This window comes from Dryas octopetala, chromosome 3, assembly GCF_963921425.1.
Source record: "Dryas octopetala chromosome 3, drDryOcto1.1, whole genome shotgun sequence".
NCBI lineage: Eukaryota > Viridiplantae > Streptophyta > Magnoliopsida > Rosales > Rosaceae > Dryas > Dryas octopetala.
Window position 1 is genome coordinate 46,281 of NC_141368.1, and position 27,468 is coordinate 73,748.

At 37.2% G+C, this 27,468-nt stretch overlaps 5 protein-coding genes across 11 annotated transcripts; 4 read left to right on the forward strand and 1 right to left on the reverse strand.

Annotated features, from left to right (window-relative positions):
• Positions 1–371: 371 nt before the first annotated feature.
• LOC147289044 (PPR repeat protein) lies at positions 372–4,628 on the reverse strand. Of its 6 annotated transcripts, none has more exons than XM_086235316.1 (4): positions 1,361–4,628; positions 1,239–1,267; positions 932–1,077; positions 372–848 (listed from the first exon to the last, which is right to left on the reverse strand). In XM_086235316.1, the coding sequence occupies exon 1, from the start codon at positions 4,576–4,578 to the stop codon at positions 1,480–1,482; it is 3,099 nt and encodes a 1,032-aa protein (XP_086091442.1). In that variant the 5' UTR covers positions 4,579–4,628; the 3' UTR covers positions 372–848; positions 932–1,077; positions 1,239–1,267; positions 1,361–1,479. The 6 variants fall into 6 exon arrangements, with proteins under 6 accessions (XP_086091442.1, XP_086091438.1, XP_086091439.1 ...); XM_086235312.1 differs by having other exon boundaries at positions 1,239–1,270; XM_086235313.1 differs by having other exon boundaries at positions 372–853; positions 1,239–1,270.
• A 157-nt stretch (positions 4,629–4,785) lies between these two features.
• LOC147289045 (Ribosomal protein S5 family protein) lies at positions 4,786–9,659 on the forward strand. 2 transcript variants are annotated; one of them, XM_086236730.1, is made up of 9 exons: positions 4,786–5,438; positions 5,759–6,282; positions 6,853–6,903; positions 6,990–7,097; positions 8,841–8,936; positions 9,054–9,152; positions 9,237–9,296; positions 9,380–9,496; positions 9,588–9,659. In XM_086236730.1, the coding sequence occupies exons 1-8, from the start codon at positions 4,934–4,936 to the stop codon at positions 9,455–9,457; spliced, it is 1,521 nt and encodes a 506-aa protein (XP_086092856.1). In that variant the 5' UTR covers positions 4,786–4,933; the 3' UTR covers positions 9,458–9,496; positions 9,588–9,659. The 2 variants fall into 2 exon arrangements, with proteins under 2 accessions (XP_086092856.1, XP_086092855.1); XM_086236729.1 differs by having other exon boundaries at positions 9,380–9,659.
• Positions 9,660–12,059: 2,400 nt separating this feature from the next.
• On the forward strand, positions 12,060–14,587 carry LOC147289046 (Major facilitator superfamily protein). Its single transcript, XM_086237116.1, has 2 exons — positions 12,060–12,388; positions 13,167–14,587. The coding sequence occupies exons 1-2, from the start codon at positions 12,127–12,129 to the stop codon at positions 14,246–14,248; spliced, it is 1,344 nt and encodes a 447-aa protein (XP_086093242.1). The 5' UTR covers positions 12,060–12,126; the 3' UTR covers positions 14,249–14,587.
• Positions 14,588–17,719: 3,132 nt separating this feature from the next.
• Positions 17,720–18,906, forward strand: POLD4 (polymerase delta 4). Its single transcript, XM_086238245.1, has 2 exons — positions 17,720–17,966; positions 18,485–18,906. Exons 1-2 carry the CDS (start codon positions 17,780–17,782, stop codon positions 18,679–18,681), a joined length of 384 nt encoding a protein of 127 aa, XP_086094371.1. The 5' UTR covers positions 17,720–17,779; the 3' UTR covers positions 18,682–18,906.
• Positions 18,907–22,574: 3,668 nt separating this feature from the next.
• Positions 22,575–27,462, forward strand: LOC147289048 (mediator of RNA polymerase II transcription subunit-like protein). The gene is made up of 2 exons (XM_086236675.1): positions 22,575–23,159; positions 26,476–27,462. Exons 1-2 carry the CDS (start codon positions 22,651–22,653, stop codon positions 27,107–27,109), a joined length of 1,143 nt encoding a protein of 380 aa, XP_086092801.1. The 5' UTR covers positions 22,575–22,650; the 3' UTR covers positions 27,110–27,462.
• Positions 27,463–27,468: the final 6 nt, after the last annotated feature.

Consider the following 27,468-nt stretch of genomic DNA (forward strand, 5'->3'; position numbering starts at 1 on the left):
TTGCTTCAGAAACACACCAGCCCTTCAGGTCCATCCTAAAGGATGTTTGTAGTACGTGTTTCCAGTATTTTCCCCACTATTTTCCCCACGAAACTGCATGTCATTTACTCTCATTTTAAGTTCAGGAGTTATGGGCGAGAGGAGTGATAGGGCCATAGGGAAACTTAATGGTGCAGCTGTGGTGGCATGCACAAAGCCATGATTCCATGAAGCCTGCATGTTTATTCGTTAAAATTGGGATTCAAATTGTTCAATACAATCCAAGAAGACTCTAATTAGATTATACTGATTCTGAAAGGAGTTGAGAAATTTGAAGGATTTAAAATATCCAAATAAAAAATTGAGGATTTAATGGGGAATGAAGAGTCTAGTTCAAGAACTGAGCATTTCTCTGTGTTTCCTAAAGAATATACAAGTGATTAGAGAATGGACAGCTCTTTTGTACCTTCTTTCACGGTTTCACCAATCTATTTTCTTGGCCTATACTGTTATATACAAGTGAGACTCTTGTTTCAACAATCTAGTAACACAAAAGGTCGTCTATGTTGTTGCTCCTTGAGCTTCCTAGCCAACCAGAGGTCCTATTACACAGAGATTTGCACTTGCTAATACAATTTTACAATATACATAAAACCCCATATTGTCACTTAGCCACCATGTCTTTCAGCTAAAATTTCCAAAGGTAGCCATCTTGTGGGTGAGTGCGAACTTCCTCCAAAATATCACGAGGAACATGTGGAAAATGTAAACTCTCTATGGTGGCCGGGTGAGAGTGATTTCCACTATCCCTGAGTGCTTGCTTTAAGGTTGTAACATATTCCCATTCTCTTCTCTGGTTTCTGATATCCCTGTTCTGATTAAAAATAATAAATTAGTAATAGACAAACACAAGCAGATATAAGGATAACTGAGACTAAGTTATAACGGCTACCTGAGTTTCCAAGGCATTTAAGCCATTCTTGTCTTTAACTATCTTCAGGCCGTCAACTGAAGAATAACCCCAAGAACCATTTGAGAAGGCAGATATCTTCTAATGTTTACAGATTCTAGTTCTGGTCAAAGTTATGGTCCAAAACTCTGGGCAAAACATGGACAAGATCATGCATCCTTAAAAAAGCCTTGTTGAAATTTGGAAATGACCCATGAAATGTTTTAAATACTAATCCCCATGGAAAAGGAACCAATTTTGAATGAAATGTAATTCTTCTTTATGCTCTTAGAGAAGGATGGGGTGGTACCTGCATGAGAATTTGTCAGGCTCCTGCTTCTACTGAACACAACAAACATATCAGGTTTGAGGCAGTGACACTTAAGGCCACAAATAGCACTACAACAATATCAACTTATGAGGAATGCATACCATAAATTTAGCCTTGCAGGGCTCGGCTTCCAATGGAAGAATTGGACTAGCCACAGTATTTATTCAAAGGCACGCTATCCCAGGATGGGTATTTCCTGTTTTCTTCCGTTAGTCATCTATCATATGTTCTTTTTGACGTACAGTTTCTTCAATAGCCTCTGAGCATCAGCCTTCTTTCCTGGTCTAGCAAAGGTAGAACTGATACATAAAAGGGTACTTTCGGATGGAACATACCCTTTCTCATTCATGTCAGTTAACAATCTTTTTGCCTCAGCCCGATATGACTTTTTCAAATTCCTCTCCAGCTCCGGCTGCTTTGATAGCTTACACCAGCCACAGATTAGTATGCTGTAAGTTGAAGAGTTAGGAGAGGTCCCTCTTGCCTGCATCTCATTCATAAGCTCTCTAGCTTGGCTCATCTTTCCCACCTTAGCAAAATCCCTAATAAGCACATTATAGGTGCTAGTTTTGGGAACAAAACCTTTGCTTACCATTTCACAATAAAGTTTTATAGCGGCCTTTTTATTCCCAATCTTACCATGGCCAGAAACCAAAGTATCATATGTAGAAGCATTAGGAACAAAGCCTCTATTTTTCATTTCACCAAATAATTCATCTGCCTTTGTCATCAAACCAGCACCTGAAAGACCCCCTAAAAGAAGATTGTACGTTTCAATATTTGGAGAAACTCCCTCAGCCAACATCTGAAAGTATGTAGCAAAAGCCCATTTTAGATGGCTGCTTATGCAATACCCACCTATAAGGGCATTAAAAGTAAAAGTATCTGCTAAAAAACCTCCACTAGTCATCTCTTTCAATACTGAAGCAGCTTTCCTGGTCATTCCTAGCCTACATAAGATAGTGATGAGATTATTATAAACATCACGATTGAGGTTAAGCCCCATACTTACAAGCTTCTGATGCATTTGCAAAATTGTATCAGCTCTTCTACTCTTTGAAGAAGCATCAAGCAAAACTCTATGATTAAATGAGGTAGGGAGAGAACCCACAGCCAGCATTTCATTTAAGACATCCATTGCTTTTTCAATCTGATTTTCTTCACAGAGTCCTCCTATCAGAATGTTACAAGTCATTGAATTTGAAACGAACCCTTGACACTTCATCTCATTCCAGAGTTTAAAAGCACTTTCAGAGTCACCCTCTCTGCAGAATGCATTAATCATGGTATTGTATGTGGCACAGTCAGGAGCCAAACCCAACTCCCTCATTCCAGTATATACAGATTTTGCTTCATATTTCCCAAGCCTCAACAGACCATTTATCAAAACATTGTATGCAACAACATCAAACCCTATATTTTTCTCCATCATTACTTGGGCCAAGTTAAGAGAAACTGACTCCTTTCCCGCTTTAAAGAACCCATCCATTAGAGATGTGTAGTTAACACGGTCAAGAAACAAGCCCCCAGAAGTCATATCCATAATTAATCCCTCAGCTTCCTCCATCCTTCTGCACTTTTTCATGTTGTTCACAAAAGCATCAAGTATGAAATTGTTTTCCTCCAATCCTGCCGTTTTCATTTCATTGTAAAGATCAAGAGCAAATTCCTGTTTACCTGCCTTAAAACACCCATCAATTAGTGTTGCATATACAAAAACATTTGGCAAGATATTTTTTTGCACCATCTTCCTTAATAAATTAATACCCTCACCAAACATTCGCTTCTTCATATAGCCATTTATGATAGAAGAATAAGTAACAATATTTGGGAAAACATGTTTCTCCTCCATTTCTTTTAATATAGATTCTGCACCATTCATGTCTCCTAAATTGCAATGCCCATTTATCAATGCCGAATAGGTGATATAGTTTGGAACTAGGCCAAGCTTTGAAATTATCCGAAACAGGTCCTTAGCCTCATCAGCCTTTCCAACCTTAAAGAGTCCAGTCATTAAAGCAGTACAGTTCACTAAATCAAAAACAAGACCACGAACCACCATTTGGCTTTGAAGGATAAGAGCTTCCTTGGAGGAGCCTGCCTTAAACAAGGAATCAACAAGGGTAGTGTAGGAGACATGATTAGGATCCACACCCATTTTCTCCATCTCCCTTAAAAGCACTTTGGCTTCTGATAACCTCCCATGTTTGCAAAGACCACATATAATGGAGCTATAAGTAACTACATCAGGAAAAATGCCATTCATAACCATCTCCTCATACAAAGAAAGAGCCTCTTCAAGTCCTTGCTGCTTGGTGTAGGCGCTAATGAGTGTGGTGTGTGTTATAACGTTTGGTTTCAAATTCATAGAGTCAGTCCGATTCTGACCATCATCTCTTTCATCATGCGGGCTATCTTCGTTTCTCTGAGATCTCAAAATCTTATTTATAAGAATCTTGGCCTTTACAAAATCACCCGTGTAACAAAACCCATGAATGAGCGTATTATAAGTAACAATATCAGGAGAAAGATTCTCCCTCCCCATTCTCTCCATCAACTCGATTGCACGACTAATTAGTCCAGCTTTGCAATGTCCAGCAATCAAGGTGTTTAAGCCTACAACATCATGTGGAATCCCACCACTAACCAAATTGTCCATGACCCATTCTGCATACTCTACCGACCCAATTTGACAAAACCCGTTAACTAGTAAATTGCAAGTAAAAGAATCCATGGATATAGCCCTCTTCACCATTTGAGACAGAAAACCGAAAGCCTGATACGCCAATCCTTGTTCAGAGAAACCCCAAATGACAGTGTTATAGGAAACAGTATCAATTTGAGCATTTCGTAGGAAATCAAGTGCCAAACTCAACTTTCCCGCTTTGCAGAGAGAGTGAATCAATATGTTGCAGGTGAAAACACTGGGCACAACCCCACAAGAGAGCATCTCAGAGTAAAGAAGGGATACCTGGGAAACAAAACCAAAGGCATTGAATTGGTGAAGAAGCCGATTCCAAAGCGGCAAAACAGGGACAAGGCCGTGATTTCGCATGGAAAAGAAGGCTTCGGAAGCATTGGAAAATCTGCCACAGGCCAAGTAGAGGTGTATGATGGTGCAAAAGAATGAAACGTAGAGGTGGGTCTTGGACGGTGGGATGGCAAAAGTGTAGTTTTGGGGATGGAAAGGAGCAGAGAGAGGTGGGTTTTGATGGGGCTTGGAAATTGAGGGAGGGAGTTTGGTGGATGAGAAACTCAAAGGCTGAGAGAGGAGAGGGAGAGGGAGAGGGAGAGGGAGGCTCTTCAAACGCCGCATCATTTGCGCATCTACTTTTACCTTCTGATTCTCCCTATCCTCTGCTGTTTATGTGGACAATTGAAGAGGAAGAGGGAGAGAGTGGCCAAAAAACACACAACGGAGCAGTTGTTGTTTTCTCCGTAAAGTGTAAAGAGCAGGCCCAATCAGTTGTTGGGCCTTATGTACATAAGTTTCTTTTCTTTTACTTGTGGAACTCTGGACGGTAAATGAAAAAATGAAACAACCAACCCCTGAACTGCTAAACCCTAGGGTTCAACATTTTCTCTGATGTTCCCACTTTGAAGCTGAAGATTTCTTCCTTTGGCTTCCTCATTATTCAAATTTCAGTTGAACAAGCAATAGTTACATTGAAATAATGACCAAATCACAAGCATTCGCGTGCTCGCGTCTCGTCCTCAATCAAGCCGTCAAGAAACCCACCAAATCCCTACTCCCCTTCTCTCGAACAATCTCTACTTTCCCACACCTTCCCACCTCTCTGTTGGATACACCCAAGTCCTCGTTTTCTGGGAAGACCCATTATTCCACAGATTCATCCAGAGCGGTCCAAGACCTCCTGGCCGAGGTAGAGAGAGAAAAGCAGAGAGAGAGAGAGCAGAGGAAAAGGGCCGGTCTGGACACCAAAGACATTGACCAAGAAGATGAGGAGGACTACATGGGTGTGATGCCATTGATAGAGAAGCTTGAAAGGGAGAAGCTCAAGGACAGTGGGGACTTGAACTTGTACGAGGAGCCCACCGATTCTGATAGCGACGAAGACGACGAGAGGTTCACTCCTGATGCCGTCAAGAAGAGGTCTGATGAGTTTCAAAGGAAGTTCGAGCGCCACGAGGAGTTGCTCAAGAACTTCACGGACGCTGGTATTCACTACTCTTCTTCATCTTTCTGCTTGTTTCTTTAGTGTGCGCGTTTCATAGTGATCCTCTCAGTTGCTCAGAAATATAAATGAACGAGAAACGTTCTGAATATCACATTTTTCATGATTTTTCATGATGAGTTTCTCTTGCTTTGTTTCTTCAGCAAGTAAATGGAGGATTCAGGGGTATCTTGTGCTATACTCTTCATATTTGCACTTTACTTATTCATCTCTGAGATGAATCCTTATGTAAATCAATGTAATACATTTGTAATGCTGTAGTATATTATGATATGTGTATACTTATATTGCATTTTTTGACAGAGACACTTGATGATGCTTTTAAATGGATGAATAAAATTGACAAGTTTGAGCAAAAGCATTTCCGCCTTCGCCCTGAATATAGGGTCATTGGTGAGTTGATGAACCGTCTTAAAGTAGCTGAGGGCAAGGATAAATTCATTCTCCAGCAGAAACTAAACAGGGCTATGAGATTGGTGCAGTGGAAGGAAGCTTATGATCCAAACAATCCTGCCAATTATGGAGTCATTCAGCATGAGCAAGTGGAGCCCTCAGTTGATCTATTGGAACATGCTGGATTTGAAAAAGAAAAGCAAATTATACAAGGAATTGATGACGACGATGAAGAGGAGTTCAATGACATGAAGGAGAAAGATGACATACTGTTGGAGAAGCTCAATGCTATTGACAAGAAACTTGAAGAGAAGCTAGCAGAGTTAGATCATACATTTGGGAAGAAGGGTAAGGTTCTAGAGGAAGAGATCAGAGATCTAGCAGAGGAAAGAAATGATTTGACAGAGAAAAAGAGAAGGCCTCTCTACAGAAAAGTAAGTACATGTGCCATCAAGTTAAGTTTTTTACTGTTTATAGAGCCTCCTATCTATAATTGAGGATCCATGACAACTGCCAAATTGATTGTAGTAAGTATTCAGAAGTGATGAACTTTTGTGGGCTAATTTTGATGTATTTCCCCTTTTTTTATCTAATGTTTTCATGCTTGATATGGTCTTCTCTTGTCTTGTTTTTTTTTTTTTTTTTTTAAGCTTGCAATTAATAATTTCATTTATCTTTCATGAATTAAACCTTTTATTTTTCTTTTCTTTATTGTGTTTACTGTAATCTGTTCAATTTAAAATAATGATGTAAATTTTTTAATTACTTAATGATAAACATATCATCTGGTACATATGATGTTTGTAGAAGAAAGACTATGAGTTGATTGTTACTTATATGGTTAGCAATGTCTTACTTTGAAGTTGAATTAATTTTTCGCAAATTCTTTTTCTGTATTTTTTTAATCATGCTTACCAAAATTGAAGCTTCCCTTGCATTCATATTCTTGTCTTTGTGTGTACACTCCAAATTTTTTGACCATTCTATCCATTAAATGCTGGCAGGGCTTTGATGTTAAATTAATTGATGTGAACCGAACTTGTAAAGTTACAAAGGTATTGACACAACCTTGCTTTTGATTTCTCATAATAGAGAATGATGCTTTCACATTTCTATTTATGCCTTGCTTGTTGTGTTATAGGGGGGCCAAGTGATCAAGTACACTGCTATATTAGCTTGTGGAAACTATCATGGTGTTGTTGGTTATGCTAAAGCAAAAGGCCCAGCAGTCCCTATTGCTCTTCAGAAGGTATTTTTTGAGTGCTATGGATTCTGCAGAATTCCATATGTTTACACAGTTTTAGCAATGTATTTTGATTTGTTCAATTCTTATTGATTGAGTGCATGTGTGTGTGTGTGTGTGTGTTTTTTTTTTTTTTTTGGGGGGGGGGGGGGGGTGTTAGGGGGAGTACCCATGCCTGTTTGGTAAAGTTGGTTGATGTGTTTGATGATTAGCCACCTTCCCTCATCACTTGGGCTAACTCCAATGATTTTGATGTTTTTGATTATTGATACTTTGATTTAAGTGTCAATGTTTTAGACTCATAGTCATTTTGGTAAAAGTAATATAAATCAAACTATTATTTTTAGTTGAACATGGTATTAACTATATATACACAGTGTTGTGTAATTTATATGTAATAAGCATTGTATAATTTGTATATATATTAAGATATATCTGCATTCAGACTTCAATCTTAAAAAGTCTACCGAGTTATTTAGTTGGACCTGATTTGGATAAGTTTTCAATGGTCCATATGCAGATATATCTTGGTATAATTTGATCTTAGTTGTTCTACAAGATGAGGTATTGGTAAAGTTCAATTCCTCCAACTTTATGTGTTAAAGGTTTGCATGTTTTGATACTCTCAATAGAATTAAAAATGTTTTTCTGTTGGTGTAAAGAATCCGGAAATAACACATAATACACATTGTACAAACAAAATGTGGGTGAATCACCATAACTTGCAGTGGCAATTGTTACCCTGATGTTGTCCGATAATGCATGGATACTCCCAAAATTTCAGGTATGGAGTATTCAATACCAATACTCCCCTGATATGCCTTGTTAGATAGTTCAAATCCCTATGTAGTTGACTTTTGGTAAGTTTGACTTTTAATGCAACATGGATACGTGAGTGATACAAGATGGATATGGGAAGGATTATGAATTTTTTAAAAGTTTTCAAATTGTTTTCGAAAAGGAGAGCTGTGAGTGTTATTTTCAAATGTTTAGGGCTAATATGAAAAATATAGCACAAATAAGAAAAATAAAGAGATATATATATGTATATTATTATTATTATTATTACATTGTCATACCCTTGCCATATCTGTATCCTAGTTTTTGAAGCTTTATCGTATAACCGTATATCGCAGTGCTTATCCTGTATTTATATCCATGCAACATGGTTGTCTGCCATCCTTATTTGATTAGCACCCCTCATTATTATGGATAGGTCACTTAAAAGCTTCTCTATGAAAATGGGCATCGTTGGATAACACTTGTTGCTGTTCATGGAGATAAATCAACTCAGGGAGTATGACAAATTTGTCCATATCTAGGACAACGTGCAAAGCATACAACTGCTCATGCAATACAACGAGAGTATTAAAAGAAAAAAAATGAAAAAAAGAACCCACCCAGAGGTTATCAAGTTATAGAAATTAAACAAAATGTCCTTGTCAGGCTGGTGACTATTTCACTCTCATTTGCTTCTTTCAGAAAAACTGTGAATTATGGCCTGAAGGAAAATTTGAATAGTACCAAGTGAGTCAAGTTCTTTGTCTCACATATCACGATTTTGAACTTAATGTAAAGAGACTTCCTTTCATTCCAGTGGTAAACATTGTGGGTTTGTTAAGTGTTTCCTCTTTTGAGTGTAGTCTTCAATAAGTTTATCTTTTCTTCATCTTACTGGCAACTGTCTTTGCAAAATATTTGCCTGATTCTTCTTTTTGGTGATGTACTGATTGATTTTACAACAATCAGGCATATGAGAAATGCTTTCAGAATCTCCACTATGTAGAGCGGCATGAGGAGCATACAATTGCACATGCAATACAGATAGCATATAAAAAAACAAAGGTAAAAAACAAATCTTGTATTAATTTTTGTTCTGGATGTATTATTTCTCTTACTCTCCCCTTCTTTTTTGGTTTATCCGTTGATATGCAGCCTACTTTAACCTTTAATTCTTATTAGGTATATCTCTGGCCTGCACCCACTAGGACAGGTATGAAAGCAGGAAGAACTGTTCAAACCATTCTAAACTTAGCTGGTTTCAAAAATGTCAAGTCTAAGGTAATTGACTGTCAAACTGAATCCATTTCACCTGGGTGGTACCTGTTATTTGGATTGTTGCTCTAACCTCCATACTCTTGTCAGGTTGTTGGTTCAAGGAATCCTCATAACACAGTGAAGGCTCTCTTCAAAGCCCTTAATGCGGTAAGTAACCCCTTCGACCGCTATGTTCTTATATTTATTGACTCTTAATTTATATTCACTATGTCTATCTATGCACTTTCCAGATTGAAACTCCAAATGATGTTCAAGAAAAGTTTGGCCGTACTGTTGTTGAGAAGTACCTGCTTGATAAATGTGCTTAATCTGGCCTGTTTGCACAATGCCTCTAGTTCTGCTATATTGTAAGAAAGAGGCATGTATTCACTTTATCAGATTAGGTGATAAACCTGATTTTCTTATATGTTAATAGTCCTTTTTGAATCGATATGATAGGAGTCTCTGCCGCCCGGTCATTATTTAAGAGCAACAATGTTGTGGAATAAGAGTTGGATGAATTTGTAGTTAACTTGAGCTGTGGTTATAAGATATATATGTTTACCCTGCTTCGAAGCATAGGTGAGGATAAAGCACGTGCTGGGAGAAGGGGGGGTTGAGGATAGGGTTTTGGGTTAACAAGATTTGTAGCATTGCATTCTTCAACTAAAGGAAAATTCTTGGTCCATGTTAATAACATTGGTGCTCTGGATTGATCCCCAAGATGGACCACACGAGAGAATGAAGAAAGGGAAAAGGGAAAAAGAAAAAGGAAAAAAACTTGATACTTGGGGTATCTCCAAAGAAGGGTAGCAAGATCTTTTTAGTCAAGGTGCTACCTGCTGATGGCTTTTTAATTTGTGAAAGTTAACTAGGGATCTTTTTTTGTACTAATCCTTGAATTGATCCTTCTTGCTGTTTTTGTCAAGTTGATGTGAAGTCTTTGGATCACCTTTTCAACGATCATGTTGTCATTAGAAATATTTGGTGTTGTGTTTCATCTTACCCCCGCCCCTCTTGGCTCTCAAAGGAATTTTCTTGAATTGATTTAAGGAGACTTGGACCTCTGAAAGGTTTTTGAATCTAGAAAACTTCTATGTACTGAGAAAGTTTTAGCTTTGTGCTGGAAAGTTTGGATTTATTTATTTCTCCGACAAATTCACACATTCAAGGCTATTATCAATTCTGTTATTGTATTATTACATGATTGTTGGGTAGATAATCTTCTTAAAGGGTAAACCATTGAATGTTGGAGTTTTCCAGTTTATGGTTTTGTCAAATTAAATTTTAACGATTTTGGGCATCATTTATTTGTTTTCTTTTGCATGAAGATAATGGAAATCCTTTGCTGGTAGATCCTCAAACGTTAGGATTCGCTTTAGTTCCTTTTATTGAAGCTCAAGCTCATTGAGACTATTCGTTTTGGGATATTCATAATGGATTGAAGAATATATTGATGGAGAGTTTTAGCAAAAGCCGGGGAATAACTTGATTTAGAATTTAGCTCCTATGTATATCGATTCATTAGAATTTAGCTTCTTGGCATCTACGTTTTGGTTTGCAGAATGATTTCTTTTAGAAATATTATATCGATTCTCATTCCTGAGAATGGTAGTCACAAAATTGAGAAAAACTTACATGTAACGGATGTATACATCTACTTTTTGATAATTAATGATCACATGACTAGCATGTGAGGACATGTTATGAGAGAATGGGTGTATATACTCGTTACTTGTAAGTTTTTCTCCACAAAATTATCACATTCTAATATTTGTGCAGTTTAGGAGTCAAAGCTTGTTTCCTAGCAAGTGTTTTTTATTCTGTTAAAAATTAGAAATGATATATTCAATTGGCTAAATTATGATTTTGGTACATGTAATTTGGGTCATGTTCTATTAAGGTGCACATAGTTTCAATTGTCTCATTTGGTAATGTAGTTTACCAATTGTTTCAATTGCTTATTTTGGTCAAATTTTTTATCTAACAAAATCCAACTTACTCCAATAAGTGCAATTTTTTCAAACAAATGAAAAGCACATGAAAGGCATGATAAGAAGTAAATTAGACTTTTTAGGTAAAAAATTTTGACAAATTAAGCAATTAGACCATAATTCAAACAATTAGTAACAATTAAAACTATCAGTACCTTATTGAAATTTGGCCCAAATTACAATAACCAAAATTAGGGGTGGGCATCAACCTGTCTAAGTCGACGCTCCGATTGACACGCCGACCAAAAATTTTGAAGCCTACCCAACCCTATAGACGCTAGCTTGGTTTCGGGTTTCGTCCTCCACCAACTGTCGGTACTCGAGCCAACCCGAGAGAGAGTATGACAGAGACCCAGGCGAGAGAGAGAGAGAGAGAGAGAGAGAGAGAGTGGCAACGGTTGCCATTTTTTCCGACAAGAGAGAGAAGTCTTGTCGACTTAACCCGAACTCCGACCGCTCTGACCGCCATTTTGACTAACCTAAACCCGCTCCGACCGATGGCTGTGCAGGCGGTGACGGGTTGAGCCCCAAGCCGACTGCTGCCCACCCCTAACCAAAATCATTATGTGACATTTTCCAATTACTTCCACTATAATTTCTTTTACCAAAAAACAATTATAGTGGAATAATTTGGTAAAGAACTTACAATAAAGTTTTATCAAGTTATGAAAATAACAAATCCAACGGAACTTAAGGTTTCAAATTTTTTTGCTTGCACTTCATACCCATATAAAAGGTCATAAATCATAAGTATGTTTATCAAACATTGAAATGGAATCTTGCCCAACAAAAAAAAAACATTGAAATGGAATCTCATACGGATATTCTAAGGTATAGGGTGTTTAGGGACACCTCAATGAGTGCACGTGTCACGGTATCACTTATAAAGAAGAGCTGCCTCCTGATTCCTGGCTATCCATCTGACCACGCCCTCAAACCGACACTTTTGCATTCTCTGTGATTCTAATTATAAGAGATATATCTGTCCGAGTTGAGAGTGAAAAATGGTGGCGTCGTCTGAGGGTCCGGACAAGAACAAGATCCGGAAGGTGGTGGGATTGGGGTTTTGGGTGCAGGGCTTCAGGTGCTTCCCATGGATGGCCGTCAATTTCTTCCTCAAGGACGGTCTCCATGTCGACCCTTCCACTCTCCAGCTCCTCCAGAACTCCGCCAACCTCCCCATGGTGGCCAAACCTTTTTATGGTGTCGTTTCCGACGCCGTCTACATTGCTGGGCAGCACCGCATTCCCTATATCGCCTTTGGAGGTACATACATAATACATGACATACTTTCTTTGCTCAATTGCTTCATCATAAGGGATAAGGGCCTGAAAGTGGCCAAAGATGGGAACTTTAGGAGGTGTATTTTGGACATGAAGCAGTTTTATACAGATGCTTGGAAAAAACCAAATAAAATTCAAAGTTGGGAGATCTACCCTTTGGTAGCAGAGGTCAGAGAGCTGATGCCGGCTTTCCTTTCCTTCTTGATTTGCGTTTGAGCCTATTCAGAAGAGAGGAAGATCAGGCTAGGCCTAACAGGAGGTTTTGTGCTGTGAAAATTGGGTTGAGATGTTTGGCTGTGATTTAGTTGATCCGTAACTTGTATCTTTGTTCTCTAAAAAAAAAAATGTGCTCCAGGCTCCAGAGCTTTCTAAATTCAGGTTGCATCACTTCTTTCACTTCTAAATCTGATAAGGATGCAACACCTTCGTGATTATAGGGTACACAAACACAAGTTGTCCAGTCAATCATTGCTGTTTTCATTGTGTCTCCAAATACACCATGTTCCATTACACAACAAAATTTTTTAAATGTCTCAACTTCGGTTCATACTTCGTGCATATCATTTATTTTAGTACTTCGCCTAAATTTTTCATTAGTTAGTTCAAACTAACGGTAACTTTTATAATACAACCTTTTTGTTCACATCATGAATCAATAATATATATATATATTTTTTAAATATGAGAATGTGAATGTGGTTCATAAATCCACCAATGTAATTATAGTTCTAGTGCTCATGAATCATGATCTGTTGTTGCAGCTCTCTTACAAGCAGTGTCATGGCTAGCTATAGCAATACTCTCCCAATCAGGCATCTCAATCGGCACCGTTACCCTATATCTCCTTCTCAGTAATTTGGGTGCTTCAATTGCTGAGGTTGCCAATGATGCCATTGTTGCAGAGGCAGGAAAACAGCCTAGTTCCTCCGAAAATTCTCAACCATCATCCTCATCAGGCGAGCTCCAATCATTTTTTTGGATGGCTTCAGCTGTGGGTGGAGTCCTTGGATTTCTCCTGGGTGGTCTTGCCATTGACAGATTGTCTCCCCAAAAGATGTTCCTGTTCTACGGCCTTCTCCTCACTGTCCAGTTTTTCATTAGCATTTTTGTCCAGGAGAGCTCTTTGAACCTTCCCAAGAGAGCATCCAATGTTGGGATTCGAGAAAAGCTTACTGAGCTCTCGGTTGCATTAAGAAAACCTGAGATTGCTTACTCAATAACATGGTTTGCAGCATCTTATGCCATTATTCCAGCATTGACAGGCACTATGTTCTTTTATCAGACGCAGTATTTGAATATTGACTCATCAGTGTTGGGAATCTCAAAGGTGTTTGGGCAGGCAGCAATGCTCCTATGGAGTGTCATTTATAATCGTCACTTGAAGTCGGTCACACCAAGGAAACTAATATCATGGATTCAGGTTACAATGGCTGTATCTATGATTTCTGATGCGTTGTTTGTGAATAGGATTTATCGAAATTATATGGGGGTGCCAGACAATTTCTACGTCATCATGTTTTCTGGCCTCTCGGAGGTTCTCTTCTTTATTAAGATTCTGCCCTTCAGTATTCTTATAGCCAAACTCTGCCCACCCGGATGCGAGGGATCTCTAATGGCATTTGTCATGAGTGCAATTGCGGTTGCATTCATAGTGAGCGGATATTTTGGTGTTGCGCTTGCATCCTATGTTGGGGTCACCGGAAATGATTTTTCTGGGTTTCCACTTGCCCTCTTAATACAAGCACTTCTCACGCTTTTGCCACTGCATTGGTCATCCTGTATCCCTGAATCTCAGTCTCAATCTGATGATGTGAAATCAAAAAGCCGTAGGAAGGAGGAATAGCCGAAATATGCATGCCAATACGGTAGTGGTCGCCTAATCTCAAACTCTCAAGTAGCAGCATGTGAAATCGCTACAAATAAAGAAATTTTGTTGGGGTACAATTTAAGGATTTTTTTTTGTTTTTACCTATATACTAAAGGTTGTAAATCTCCCTTACAACTTTACGTTTATGATAAGTGAAAACCCAAAGTTTTAAATTTCTTTGTTGTCGGTGTAGTTTTAAGTCGAGCATTCCTTCTTAGTTAGTGGTTGTTTTTTCTTTAGATTTGTGCCTTCTGATAGCAAATTTCATGTACATCAATAAAGCATTTTAATATTATATAAGAATTGCTTTGGATTTTTTTTTTCTTATTAAGGTCGATGAATTTTGAAATTTTATCTCATTTTAATCAATAATTATAATTTACTTGTTAATATTATGTATTTCGATGTATTGAAAAATATAATTTATTTATTCTGTTTTTTTTCATTACTTATGTGTGTGATTGTGTAATTATGACATGAGGTAGCGGATGAGACCGCAAATGGACGGAAATTCTCCGGATGCCATTTCTAGCTCTAGCGCTCTTAATCTCGAATTGCCCATTTGCCCTTGATATAATTTATTTCTTTTTTGTCTAAATGAGATTTAGAATTTAAAACTGGAGGTTAAAGTTTAAAAATTGGGGTTATGGAGGAGAAAAACTTGTGTAGGGAGTTGTTGCCACCTCATCATGCTGGGTGGCACAACCAACCACTTAAGATTTGCCATTTGTTCATCTTTAATCACAATTTTTATTTTTTTTCTCTTTAATATTACAAAATTTTAAGAAAAAGTGAAAGAATTAAAAAAATACAAACAAACCAAGAACCCCACCCCACTCGGTCACTCACGCAGCAGCACTCCCCCACCCACCCTCGGTCGCCAGCGACGTCGTCATCAGTGGCCCACCACCATGGATGCCGTTGATACCTCCTGCAAACTATGCATATCTATTCACTCTCAAACGTCAAATAACCCATTTTATCTCCTCTCTTAATTCATTCTCACTCATCTTCTACAACTCCATTGAAGAGAAAGAAAAAAAAACTTCATATAAAAACAAAAGCCAGAGGAGCCTGATAGAGAAACATCATTAGTTGTTCTTTAATTTTCTTCTTTTGTTGTTTTGGCCAAAGGAAGTGTGAAATTCTTTGTACTCAATTAAGGATGAGTTTTGAAGATTTGTTGGTTTCTTTGAAATGTGATCTTCGTCTAGTGATTGTGCCTCTGTCTTCAACCTATTTTAAACCCATGTTCAACCTCTGCAATTCTAAAGCTTGCAATATAAAGCCTTTATGGTAGTGGTTTTCATCCTGGAATTATAAGATAGATGTAAGAGTGAGAGGGACATAGATAGCCGACACCGGCGGTGGTGGGCCGTCGATGACGACACCGCCGGTGAGGAAGGGTGGGTAGAGGAGTGTTGCTGCGTGGGTGGGGTGGGTTCTTGGTTTCTTTTCTATTTTCTTAAATTTTTTTTTTTTAAGGTGAGTTTTGACTTTTGAGAGAAAAATAAATAAAAACTGTAATTAAAGATGAATAAATGGCAAATTCTAAGTGGTTGGTTGTGCCACTCAGCATTATAGGTGCCACTTAGGGTTTAGATCTCACTTTTGGGTGTCCAGAAAGTAAACTCAATTAGCTTTTTTGTTCCGTAGTAGTCAAATTAAAATTAAAATTTGTATGGTACTGTATGTTTATTGTTTTGTAATTTTTTTCCAAAATAAAATTATGAAAAGTACATTAAAGAATTTGTAATTATAAAAAGTTTTATTAATTTATTTGTAAATGACTCATGTGTATTAATACTCTACGACCACGTTTGTTTCACCGTACTAGCTAGTGCTAGTTAGAATTGTGTTAAATTATACCCTTATACGTTGTTTGGTATCACCCAATGCTAATTTAAGTGGGATTGCATAGCACCAGTTTTTCTTAAAACACCAACTTAGACGTCCTTGCATAGCATGGTCTGCCTTAGAGCAGCATGAAAGCCAATATACCTCTGTCTTCAATCAAACTTTGTAATCAAAATACAAAGAACACATCAAAAAAAGGAAAAGAACCCCCCACTAATAGAACCAATGTTATTGTAGGAAGCCAAAAACATGATCACCCGCGAGGTTGACTTTCAGATTTCTCGTCCTTTTTCCGTCTTCGGTGACTGGATGGACAATCGAAGTCCATGATTTGACTCGCCAAGGTGAGGAGGTGAGGACCCAGGTGGTTTGGAGCTGCGATGTGATCGGAAAACGCAGATCATCGGTGGAGAAGGTCGGCTCTGTTCTGCGTTGACAGTGATGAGATGGGCCAACAAAGACCAAAGGGAAAGAAATATGGGGAGGAGGCGAGCAAAACCCGCCAAGAACCTCCGACGTTGGACGTCGGACGGCACCACACGTGCTGGTGCAAGCACGCAAAGGAGAGAGTGCAAATAGAGGGGTGTCGAGGAGAGAGAAGAGAGAAATAGGAGAGAGAGAGAGATATATATATATATATATATATGATTTAATGAAAAAATAATAATTTTGGTCCAATTTAATAAAATCATAAATATAACTTTGTCTCTTTTTTTTTTTTTTTTGTGAAAATCTGACTTTGGATTTTTAAAACCCATGGGTGTGAAATGGCAAAATTTTTAAAATTGTTTATTAATTTAAAATTTTAAATAATTATAGTTTAGTCTGATCATGCACCAAATACAAAACAGTATTATTTAGCTTATTTAACTTCATAATAAGCATCAAATACAGGATAACATTAATCCAGATTACTCCAGTTTAACACTATCCATCATAATTCATAAAAATAATTCAGTCAAACACAATTCACGTGCCAAACATGGCCTACAAGTATTAATTTGATGTAATTGTGAAATGTAACTCATATTCAACTATTACAATAATGAGTGTTGGAATGCTATAGGAGATAAGCTTCTCTCCTATCTCAATTTCTTCCTAATTTACCTAAACTTTTAATTATTGAATGTTCCATATACAAAATTAAATTCTGACAACTTTTGAATTTATTTTTAAAGTTGTTTTTACTAATTACTATTTCAATTTTAATAACTCTCTCTTCTTTATATAAGGAAAAAAAAACCACACAAATACAACGCAATAATTTCTCTTCTCCTCTCTGCGTCTTATGAGTTACCATTCACCGCTAGAGAAGAACACACTGAAAACATACCATCATGAAGAAAACTTAGAAAAATATTACAGGCTAAATATTCTCCTAATGAAACTATAAAAATAAATAAATTGGTGGAGGAAAGTAGAAATATTACATATTATATGGAGTGACTAGAAATTGTAAATGTTTGGGGGTCAGGAAGGAAAATACGTGGGTAGTAGGACAGGGACCTTTTATGAAAAGAGAGCGCCGGTAAAGATGGTATAAATTTATAATAAAGCAGTGGGCTTGTGGTTTATTATTGTTGAAGAGGAAAGGAATTCAAAATTTGAAAGTCCGAGAATTGAAAGGAGATTCTAAACCCTAAGAAGAAGATGGCAACAAGGTCAAAAGCAGGGAATATGAAGGGTTTCTACAGGCAAAGGAAAAGCAGTAGCATTGGCGGTATCTCTAAGAAGAAGAAACTCCAATCGCCCACCCACCCAAAAGCTGCCGCCTCTTTCGGCTCGGGTGTCACCCAACCCACCGCCCTCATTTCCCACGGCTCTCCTGACCTCAAAGGTTTGTTTCTCGTCTTAGTTTGTATATTGTATAGAAATTTTCAGTATTTTTTTTCCTGGTCTGAAAGTTTGTTAGGGTTTTTTTTCGATACCGCATTTTCATTCAGGCGAGTTTGCATCTGACATTCTGACGACTACAACGACACTATTTTGGATGATTTATTAGTTTTTAAGTACATTTGGTTTTTAATTTTTTTTCAGTAACAAAATACTATGGATGATGACCTCGTTAATGTAGTTTATAAAAATTCAAACCGATCCCAGATTCTGGAGACCCCATTGTTTCGAATTCCAGGTGGGCTTCTGCTTTAGCAACACAGAAATTCACTATTCAATGTTTCTTTTGAACTACCTGTTTTCATTCTAGGATGTCTTTTATGGCTATTGGTGTTCGGATGTATTTTTTCATTGTTAATAAATCTGTTTTTCTTCCTGTGCATTCTCGAATTTTCTCCACTATCGAATCAATAAACTAGGTACGGTTGAAGTGATGACAGATGTTTATTGTTTGGTTGATAGATGATTATGATGAGCAAGAGGAGGTGCTGAGGCAATTTGATATGAACATGGCATATGGACCGTGCCTTGGGATGACCAGACTAGGACGGTGGGAGCGTGCGTGCAGTCTGGGTTTGAACCCTCCTAAGGAAGTGGAGAGTCTTTTGAAGTGTGGTAAAGTTTCTGGCTCTGAGTGCTTGTGGGATGGTCGCATTTAGAAATTTGCCTGATTTCTGATATGTGTGTAATGTTGGACTGGAAGTTCTGTATTTTTGAGGAATTGTTCAGCATCTGGCTGAAACATGCTTTTATATTTATAGTGGACTAAACTATTTGATAATCCTAAATCCTAATAGGTATTTTGTGTGCGAGTTTTTTATTTTTTGAAAAAGCACGTGGTTGTGGAATGGTAAAGTCAAATTTGAGGAAATTTCACTATGTTAGTAATGGTTTTTCCTCTGGGAATTTCTCAAGTTTGGAAAAGATAATTAGGGAATGGTTGAAATTGAGTTTTTAACTTTTTAAGTCGTTTTATATTAACTTTAAATTTGGAGAAAAGTTTAGGGGAGGATTGGAGGAGATTGTCCAACGTTATATATTTTGCAATTTTAGCAGTATTCAGGTATTGATATAGGTCTCTATTCTTCCATGTTAAATGCATGAGGGAACTTCCAAACTGGAAGGATTTGTTAATTGGTTTAGCTTATGGTATTGTTGTTCACTTACTGTGGTGCTTATAATTTATGTTAGGATGAAGGTGTAGTTCTTAAAATTAGAGAAATACAGGCTGTGGGCTTGGTAAAGGGTGATTTAATTGATCCATTAAATTTGCTCACCACATTTAAAATAATCTATTGGAACAAACAATTATTTCTTTTCCACAAATTATCACATAGTTCTTACCTTGATCAACGCTCCCTGCCTATTTGATAGATTTATGAACACAATCAATCATTTTAATGTGATCATATACAGAGACTTAATTTCACAAATTTTAATGGAGTGTTCCCATGTTTCTTATTAGAGGTTTGAATTTCCCAGTTCTCCTTAGCCTATCATTCTCCATTTTGCTAGCACATGGTTTGAGGCTAACAAAGTGATTTCAGCAAAGCCTCCCAAACAGATTGTGCACCTGCATTGGGCCGTTCCTGATACTTGTCGGTTCAAAGTGAATGTAGATGGTAGTTTCTTGCGTGGTTATGGTAGGATTGGGGCTGGACGTCTCTTGAGGAATGAGTATGGTGAATGGCTTAATGGCTTTTCTGTCAACCCGGGGGTAGGAGGGATCATTGAAGCTGAGCTTTGGGGTATATATCAAGGTCTGTGTATGACTTGGGACTTTGGGGTCAGGCAGGTTATTGTTGATTCTCATTCATCCCCTGCTGTGCATTTGCATGGTGAATAGTGACATTCAAGACAGTCATCCTCTCTGTGGCTTATTGCTAGCTGCAAGGGGAGGTATAAGGAGGGATTGGATTTGTTCAGTGATCATATCTACAGAGAGCAAAAGTTTGTTGCAGACCATTTGGCTGATCTGAGCACCGGTTTGTGATGGGCTTGCATAGCTTCCCCCCACTCCCCTTCCCTTTTTGGACTATTCTGTGCCTGTTCTGACTAGGACCAGGGTTGTTGCTCTGTAGTTCCTTTGTTTTGGGCTTCAGCTTGTCCATGTACCAAAAAAAAAAAAAACACAAAATTTATATAAGAGTAAGAAAATTAGTTAGCAAGGATTATACCTTTTGGGGTTGCAAATGTTGTAGAAAGTAAAAGGCTTTAGAAATTAAAAGATTGAAGCCCAAGAGCAATATCAAGTATATTATGTTGGACGGGTAGTGTTAGGGAGACATCTCTTTGTACCATTTAGTGTACTATCTCTCTAATAGAGTTGGACCCAAATTCATTAAAAATTAAAAATTTTATTAGTTGTGATCGTACTCTTAGACAAACGCAATTTAAAAGTTCCAGTAAGATGTTATAAACTCAATTCGAGCAATCAAGTTTTAATCCTATAGATAGTGATCTGGTTGAAGTTTTTAGAAGTGTTTTTACATGTTTTATAAATTTTGGGTTAGTCCATTTTCATGGGAGGTTCTGTCGAATTTTCGGTAGGTTTTCCTTGATTTTGGATTCCTACAAGACCTCTCCAAGATTCAGGGTGGAATCCGAGAGCGGTTCTGTCAACTTAATCCAACTCTATTAGAGAAATTGTACACTAGATGGTATAAAGAGATGTCTCCCTAACACTACCCATCCAACATAATATACTTGATATTGCTCTTGGGCTTCAATCTTTTAATTTCTAAAGCCTTTTTACTTTCTACGACATTTGCAACCCCAAAAGGTATAATCCTTGCTAACTAATTTTCTTACTCTTATATAAATTTGAGGAAATTATAGATTTGGTCCACTTATTTTATACCTAGTTCAATTTTGGTCCATAATCTTTTTTAAGTTCTGTTTTGGTCCACTAATTGTTTCATTTGTTCAATAAAAGTCCAGATTTGTAACTTTAAATCTTTTGGGTTGTATTTTCTTCAATTATAATTGAAGTATAAGTTATATTTTATCATTTCTTAGTCATAAAAACAAATTTGGAGTATTATAATCTAATAGAATTAAGATTGGGTGAAGTTTGAAAAATTGGCAGTTTCAGGTACCCTACTTTAGGGTCAATTATCTTGAGTTTTAGAACTCCAATTTGAATGATCTTTATATGGTTGTAAAGAAGAAATGCATAGCTTTAAAACAAGTATATGTTTGCTGAATTTGGGTGAGATTTGATAGGGTAAAAGGCAAGTCAAATTTGAGAAAACAAATCTGGATTTTTATTGAACAAGTGGAACAATTAGTGGACCAAAACAGAACTTAAAAAAGATTGTGAACCAAAATTGAACTAGCTATAAAATAACTGGACTAAATCTATAATTTCCTCTATAAATTTTGTGTTTTTTTTTTTGTACATGGACAAGCTGAAGCCCAAAACAAAGGAACTACAGAGCAACAAGTGGGGTTAATTTCTTCCTGTTGGACTACTGTACACACAGACAAGAATCTATCTGATCAATCATCCAAATTTATGACGAGAGTAATTTCTTTATGTATAAATAAATAAATAAATATAATTTGACAACAAAATAAAAGGTAAAAGAAGAAGGCTAATGACCAAACGCAATGGCATAGCAAGACTTGTAACACATTGATAAAAGTGTTTTCTTTTCCTTTTTGAGGAAAAAAAAAACATCAATGTGTCACCACACCGAACCACCTTATAAAAGTTACAAGTCTTGATAAGAGTTGAGAAAGTGTTGCCACACTGAACCACCTTATATGTGACCCAGATATATATGATACATTATATATATATATATATCTCTCTCTCTCTAAAACTCTTTATTGATATATTGAAGAAAATCAAATTTTGAGTAGTATTATAGTCTTAATTTTTTAGAAGTTAACTAATGTGGTAGTAATTTTTTGTTTAATAACTGGACCCACTATGGATCTCAAGTATTGACAATGTCACATAAGAAATTGGCATATTGTTTTTATGAACAAAAATTAGGATAATAGTTAGTGTCTCTTGTACTTCTCTATTTCTCTAAGAAACTGTTTGGTTTGCTAATTTGAGGTTTGGAAATTAGTATGTGATTTGAAATCTCATGTTTGCTAAGTACACACCTAAGAATATGTTACCTTTTAGATGAGTTGAGATAACCGTGAGGAATTTGAAACTATTGGCCCTCTTGGGTTTGCCATTCCCATCACTTGAGAAAATATTTATATGAGCTTTTAATACCAAATTACCCCACAGGCCCACACTAGAAATTGAAAAAAAATATGTTAAACATAGTAAGTGAGAATGTTATTGAAAAGTAAATTTTGATTAATTAAATGGTAATAATATATTGGTTACTATTCTCTACATTTTCAAATAGTATAATGAGAAGAATTATTTACTCTTATAATGAGAATCTATAAAGCCAAAAGAGTGCGAGAGGGAAAGGGCAGCGTTCAGGTGAGGTCGAGTACACAATTGATTTGGACATTTTCTTGACCTATATGATCTGCCTTTACGGATGAGGGATCATATCATCACTGAAAAAGCAGTAGACAAAGTCTTCACAGACAGAGATAGAGAAAAAATTAATAATAAAAGAGGAGATTAATTTTGTTTTAGGAAGAGAAAAATGGAAGAGGCAAAGGCATTGGCTCAACACCAACAGCAACTAATGTTACAGCAACAACAACACCACCACCACCAGCAACAGCAGCAGCAGCAGCAGCAGCAACAACAGCATCAACAGCAACAGCAGCAGCAACATCAGCAGCAACAGTTATTGCTTTTACAACAACTACAAAGACAACAGCAACAAGTGCAACAAGCCGCTGCCATTTCTCGTTTCCCTTCCAACATCGACGCCCATTTGCGCCCACTCCGAGCCCTCAATCTCCAACCAAATCCTAACCCTAACCCTAACCCTAACCCTAACCCTAACCATATCCCTAATTCTGCTCCTAATCTCCAACAAAACCCTAATGCGAACCCGCAGCAACAGCCCCAACCACAGCAGCAGCAACAGAGGGCGATCCGACCCGGGAACCAGGCTGAGCTACAGATGGCGTACCAGGACGCCTGGCGGGTCTGCCATCCCGACTTCAAGCGCCCTTTCTCTTCCCTCGAAGACGCCTGCGAGAGGTTAATTCTTTAACTGATTAGAGTTTCCGTTTCATTAAAATCAAAATCATTTTTTCATCTGATTTCGTTTCTGTATCTGTTGCATTTTCTGATTAGGCTCTGTGTGCTTTCTTCCGTGTTGTTTTACAAATTGAGATGTGCATGTCTATATCATCATTTGCATATGGTTTTATTGGAAATTCTGACTTACTTGAATTATACTCACATATTCATATACCAACTGCATTGTTCGGGCAACTGCTAATACCTCTGTACTTATACACTCGCTCATTGCTCATACATCACCCCATCACCCCATCACCCCATCACCCCATCACCCCATCACCTATAGTGGGTTGCATTTGATGCGGCGTCATATCATTGGCCTATTGCAACTCTAACATTGATAAAGATTCCAAAAATTTATATAAGCTACACAACTCACTTTGTTATCATATTCATGTCTGCATAAGAAACCTTGGATTTGGTTGTCCTTAATGGAGACAGAAACCTATTCTATTAAATATTATATAAAGTTGCAAATGTACTGTAGTAAAGTATTCATGTACATAAGGACGAGCAAATTGATGTTTTGTGCCACATGGCACTTCTTTATCGATAAATGTTCACTACTCACTTTGATTTGCTTAATACTTTATTAATACATGTGGCAGAGTAAGATTTGGAGAAGCTTTCTCAAACTCATTTTCCCTGTCAGATTGTTTCCTGAAAAATAGGAAACAAAATCAGATACAAAGTGAATGTATAGATTGATCTGTCGAGTCATTCACCATATGTCAGAAGACCCTTTGGCGATTTACATTGTTTTCTGAACAGCCTTGTCATCTCTACTTTCCTATATACTCTGTATGTTGATCCTGCACTGTAACTACCACAAAATTATAAATAGGAGAAGTTCACCTAAAACAAAAAATTTTAAAATATATAAAATGCTTAACAGAGAATACCAATTATTCTTTTGAGTGGTTATAAGAACATTAACATATCTACCCTTGCCGAAATATTAGTACATTTAAAGTTACATGCTAACTGCTAAAATATACATTCTACTAGTATTTATATGGCATGCACAAACATATATAGGATTTTTTTTCAAAAAAGAAAAAAAGCATTTTAAATATCGATAATTGTGTTGCTTTGATATTGATAGAACAACTTTATCCCAAGTTAGTGTACAAGATAGTTCTTGTATTGTTCTGGTTTCTCACTATCATGTCACTGCAGCAAGTTCTACTGTCTTCACATTTTTTATGATGGTTGCGTTTGAAAGGACCTATTATTTACAATATTTGTGTTTCAAATATAATATCTCATGCAACATAAGTTTTCCCCTTCCCTGTTCCCACCCTAAGAGGGAGAGATACCAGTACGTGGTATATGTTAAAGTGTACTGTGGAAATACCTTTCCAAGTTTGCAGTAAGATATATACCCTATGAAATAAATTCTGTATGTATATGAGAAGGTATAATAGCATCTTGTACGGTCGTTATAGGAGCTTGTAAATACATAATGTCCCTTACAGATGGAAAAAGAATCATGTTGACTAAGGACGTAATGAAATAGAGCAAAAAGGTCTCTTATGTGTTGTAAACACCATAAAAGGTAGCCATATGCTTGTCAAAATGCCAACAACTGTTAATGCAAGTACAGAAAGTCTGGCTTATGGTTTTTATAGTAACAAAATCTTGTATCTAAAAGACTATGAATTTTCATTTGATATTTGTGTTTCTATGTTTTGATATGGATTTTAGCTGCTGTCTACCACTGCTAGAAAACTAACTGTCAGCTATTTTGCATGCTTTGTCATGTGTTCTAAAGCTTCAAAAGAATGTTATCATTATTCATTAATGGACGAGGAAGCGACATGAGTTCCTTGGGCCACTATGGAAGTCATGCTGAAAGTTCTTTAACATGCCGGAACTGAAGGATACTGCAAAAGTGCTTTACTATTTTGTCCAGTCCTGTGGACGTTGCTGTAGGAAAGGTGTTGGGTAATTGAGCACTATGTCTAAAATGGTGTCCCACACATTTTGAGGTTCATAAATGCTGTACAATTTTTTTTTTCTTTAGGATTTCTCTGCGCTAGTGCCATTTTGTCCTAGGGTAGCCCCTCCAGTTCATAGCAGAGTTAAACCTTGGACTCATCTGTATGTGGGAGGGGTATAATTTTGTGGCAGCAGAGTATTATATTATGAAATGAAATATAAGGGTGTGTGTATTCTCTTGGAGTCATGTGTCATGTGGGAGTTACCCTATACAGGCAGTTCTCTTATAGTTTTTTATTTTTGAAGAGAAATATCTCTTATAATTATGGGATACTTGGAATAAGTGGGTCGACATTTATTGCTGCTCTGGGCTATATTTCTATTTATTTTGAGCTTTCTTTAACCCTTCATCTGGTAGTTTGGATACTGCTACATTCATGTGGGAGTTATCCTATACAGGCAGTTATTATAGTTATTTTTTTTAAGAGAAGTCCAATAAGCTCTTTTTACCCCATTGGTTGACCATGATATGAGGGGTGATTTGTACTCTCTTCTCTAGGTATAGAAGGTTTAACTGGTTTTTCTCACATGCGTTAAAGATTTTCAAGGAGTATGTTCTATATATATTATGTGTTTCATGAGGAAATTGTTACTGTTATATATATATATTATTTTTCAGTTATTTCTAAATATCCCATGTGCATGTACATTAAACTTTAATAAAAAAATCCTAACCAGTCAGCATTCTAGGGCTTCTTAGTGTGATGAGAGATCCACCGATGTCATTGCTTTCCATCATATAAATCGTGTTTGGAAATTCTGTATGCATTTGAGTAGTTTTGGGTGCATGGTATAGTATCCAAAGTATTGGTAGCTGATATTAATCCAATGTTGATATGGCCTTAATTATGACACAAAAGTTTGTCTTTCTTGTGAACAGCCATCTTTATTAAAATCAAGGTATAAGGTATCTTGTTCATCTCATCAAGTGGTTTTTCTTACTGATTTCTCCAAGTTATTGACCATATCCCTGCCAACTCCACTTGGTGTGATTTGGCATTTTAAGTGATGACCATATGGTGTCATTATAGTCCTATGTTTCTATATAAAGCAATACATTAGTTATGATAATGAACAAATTTGTAAAGGTGATACCGTCAAGATGGTGGTACGGTGGTACCTACTCCTCACTTGAATTATTCCAAATTGATGATTGAAAGTAGTAAGCTTTATCTCCAGATGTTTATTTAAATTGCATGTGCATGACCTTTTGAAAATTTGTGGCACTTCTCAGGCTTTCTTGAATCCAATTTTTCCCCTGAATTGGCAGGTTACTGCCTTATCATGTAGTCGCAGATTACGAGGCAGAGGAGGATGACAGAATCCTTGACTCTGACACAACAGGCCTGATGCCATCTCGCTCTCAGCAGTGGGATCACAACATATCTGCCAAAGTTGCAGAGTTTACAGCGACGTTTGAGAAACAGGCACTGGCCTTCAACATTATCTCCCGTAAACGAGCTTTGGGGGAATTTCGGTCTGAAGAGAGACTTATGATTGAGCAGGCTCTTTGCCAAGAAGAAAAACGAACATGTCTGGAATTGAGAGCAGAGCTTGATTCAAGAGAGAAAGCTGGCCGGGAAGCTAAATTACGAATGGCAGCAATTGTTCAGGCAGAGCAAGCTCGGGTTGAGTCACAAGCACATGCTGAAATGTTGGCTCGGGCCCCAATTAGGGCAAGTGCACTTGGGTCTCAAGGCAATGATCCAATTGGTCATGACATGAGAGAGCAGGAACATGCGGGTAACCCAGAAGAGATGATAAACGGATGGGGAAATAATATGCAGAGAGATGAGAGAGAACCATCTGAAGATTTTTTGAATGACGAGGAGACTGAGAATGGGTCCACAGGCATGCAGGATGGCTGGCGTGAAGTTGGTGAATTTGATTTGAACACCCGTTAAATATTATAAGTCTTATCAAATAATATTTGATCTTGGAATGGGAATCTGTGTTCATAAACAGAAGGAATGCCCATTACACGGAAAATTAGCTGGTCTGGGATGTCTTTAAATATCTTGGACAAACGCATCAGTTGGGATTTAAATCACAAATAGGGAAAAGATCATTGCAGCAACGAACTACGGTTATGGGATTTACATATCTTTTATATTCGTGGCTTGCTCCCACTCTGCCACAGATCAGGATATTAGATACAAGAGGATCTCCTTAGTTTTTCTATTTTGATCATTTGTTGCTTTTCTGTATATCTATTAGTGGATAATGTTCTCTTACTAGACCGAATTTGAACTACATATTTAGT

Excerpts from the sequence above, each read along its gene's own strand:
- POLD4 (XM_086238245.1), top strand. The coding sequence starts at position 17,780 with ATGGCAACAAGGTCAAAAGCAGGGAATATGAAGGGTTTCTACAGGCAA. Across the intron at positions 17,967-18,484 it reads CGGCTCTCCTGACCTCAAAG|ATGATTATGATGAGCAAGAG; the intron begins GTTTGTTTCTCG and ends TTTGGTTGATAG.
- LOC147289045 (XM_086236729.1), top strand. The coding sequence starts at position 4,934 with ATGACCAAATCACAAGCATTCGCGTGCTCGCGTCTCGTCCTCAATCAA. Across the intron at positions 6,904-6,989 it reads GAACTTGTAAAGTTACAAAG|GGGGGCCAAGTGATCAAGTA; the intron begins GTATTGACACAA and ends GTTGTGTTATAG. Across the intron at positions 9,297-9,379 it reads TCTTCAAAGCCCTTAATGCG|ATTGAAACTCCAAATGATGT; the intron begins GTAAGTAACCCC and ends TGCACTTTCCAG.
- LOC147289048 (XM_086236675.1), top strand. The coding sequence starts at position 22,651 with ATGGAAGAGGCAAAGGCATTGGCTCAACACCAACAGCAACTAATGTTA. Across the intron at positions 23,160-26,475 it reads CTCGAAGACGCCTGCGAGAG|GTTACTGCCTTATCATGTAG; the intron begins GTTAATTCTTTA and ends CTGAATTGGCAG.
- LOC147289044 (XM_086235317.1), bottom strand. The coding sequence starts at position 4,578 with ATGATGCGGCGTTTGAAGAGCCTCCCTCTCCCTCTCCCTCTCCCTCTC.
- LOC147289046 (XM_086237116.1), top strand. The coding sequence starts at position 12,127 with ATGGTGGCGTCGTCTGAGGGTCCGGACAAGAACAAGATCCGGAAGGTG. Across the intron at positions 12,389-13,166 it reads TCCCTATATCGCCTTTGGAG|CTCTCTTACAAGCAGTGTCA; the intron begins GTACATACATAA and ends CTGTTGTTGCAG.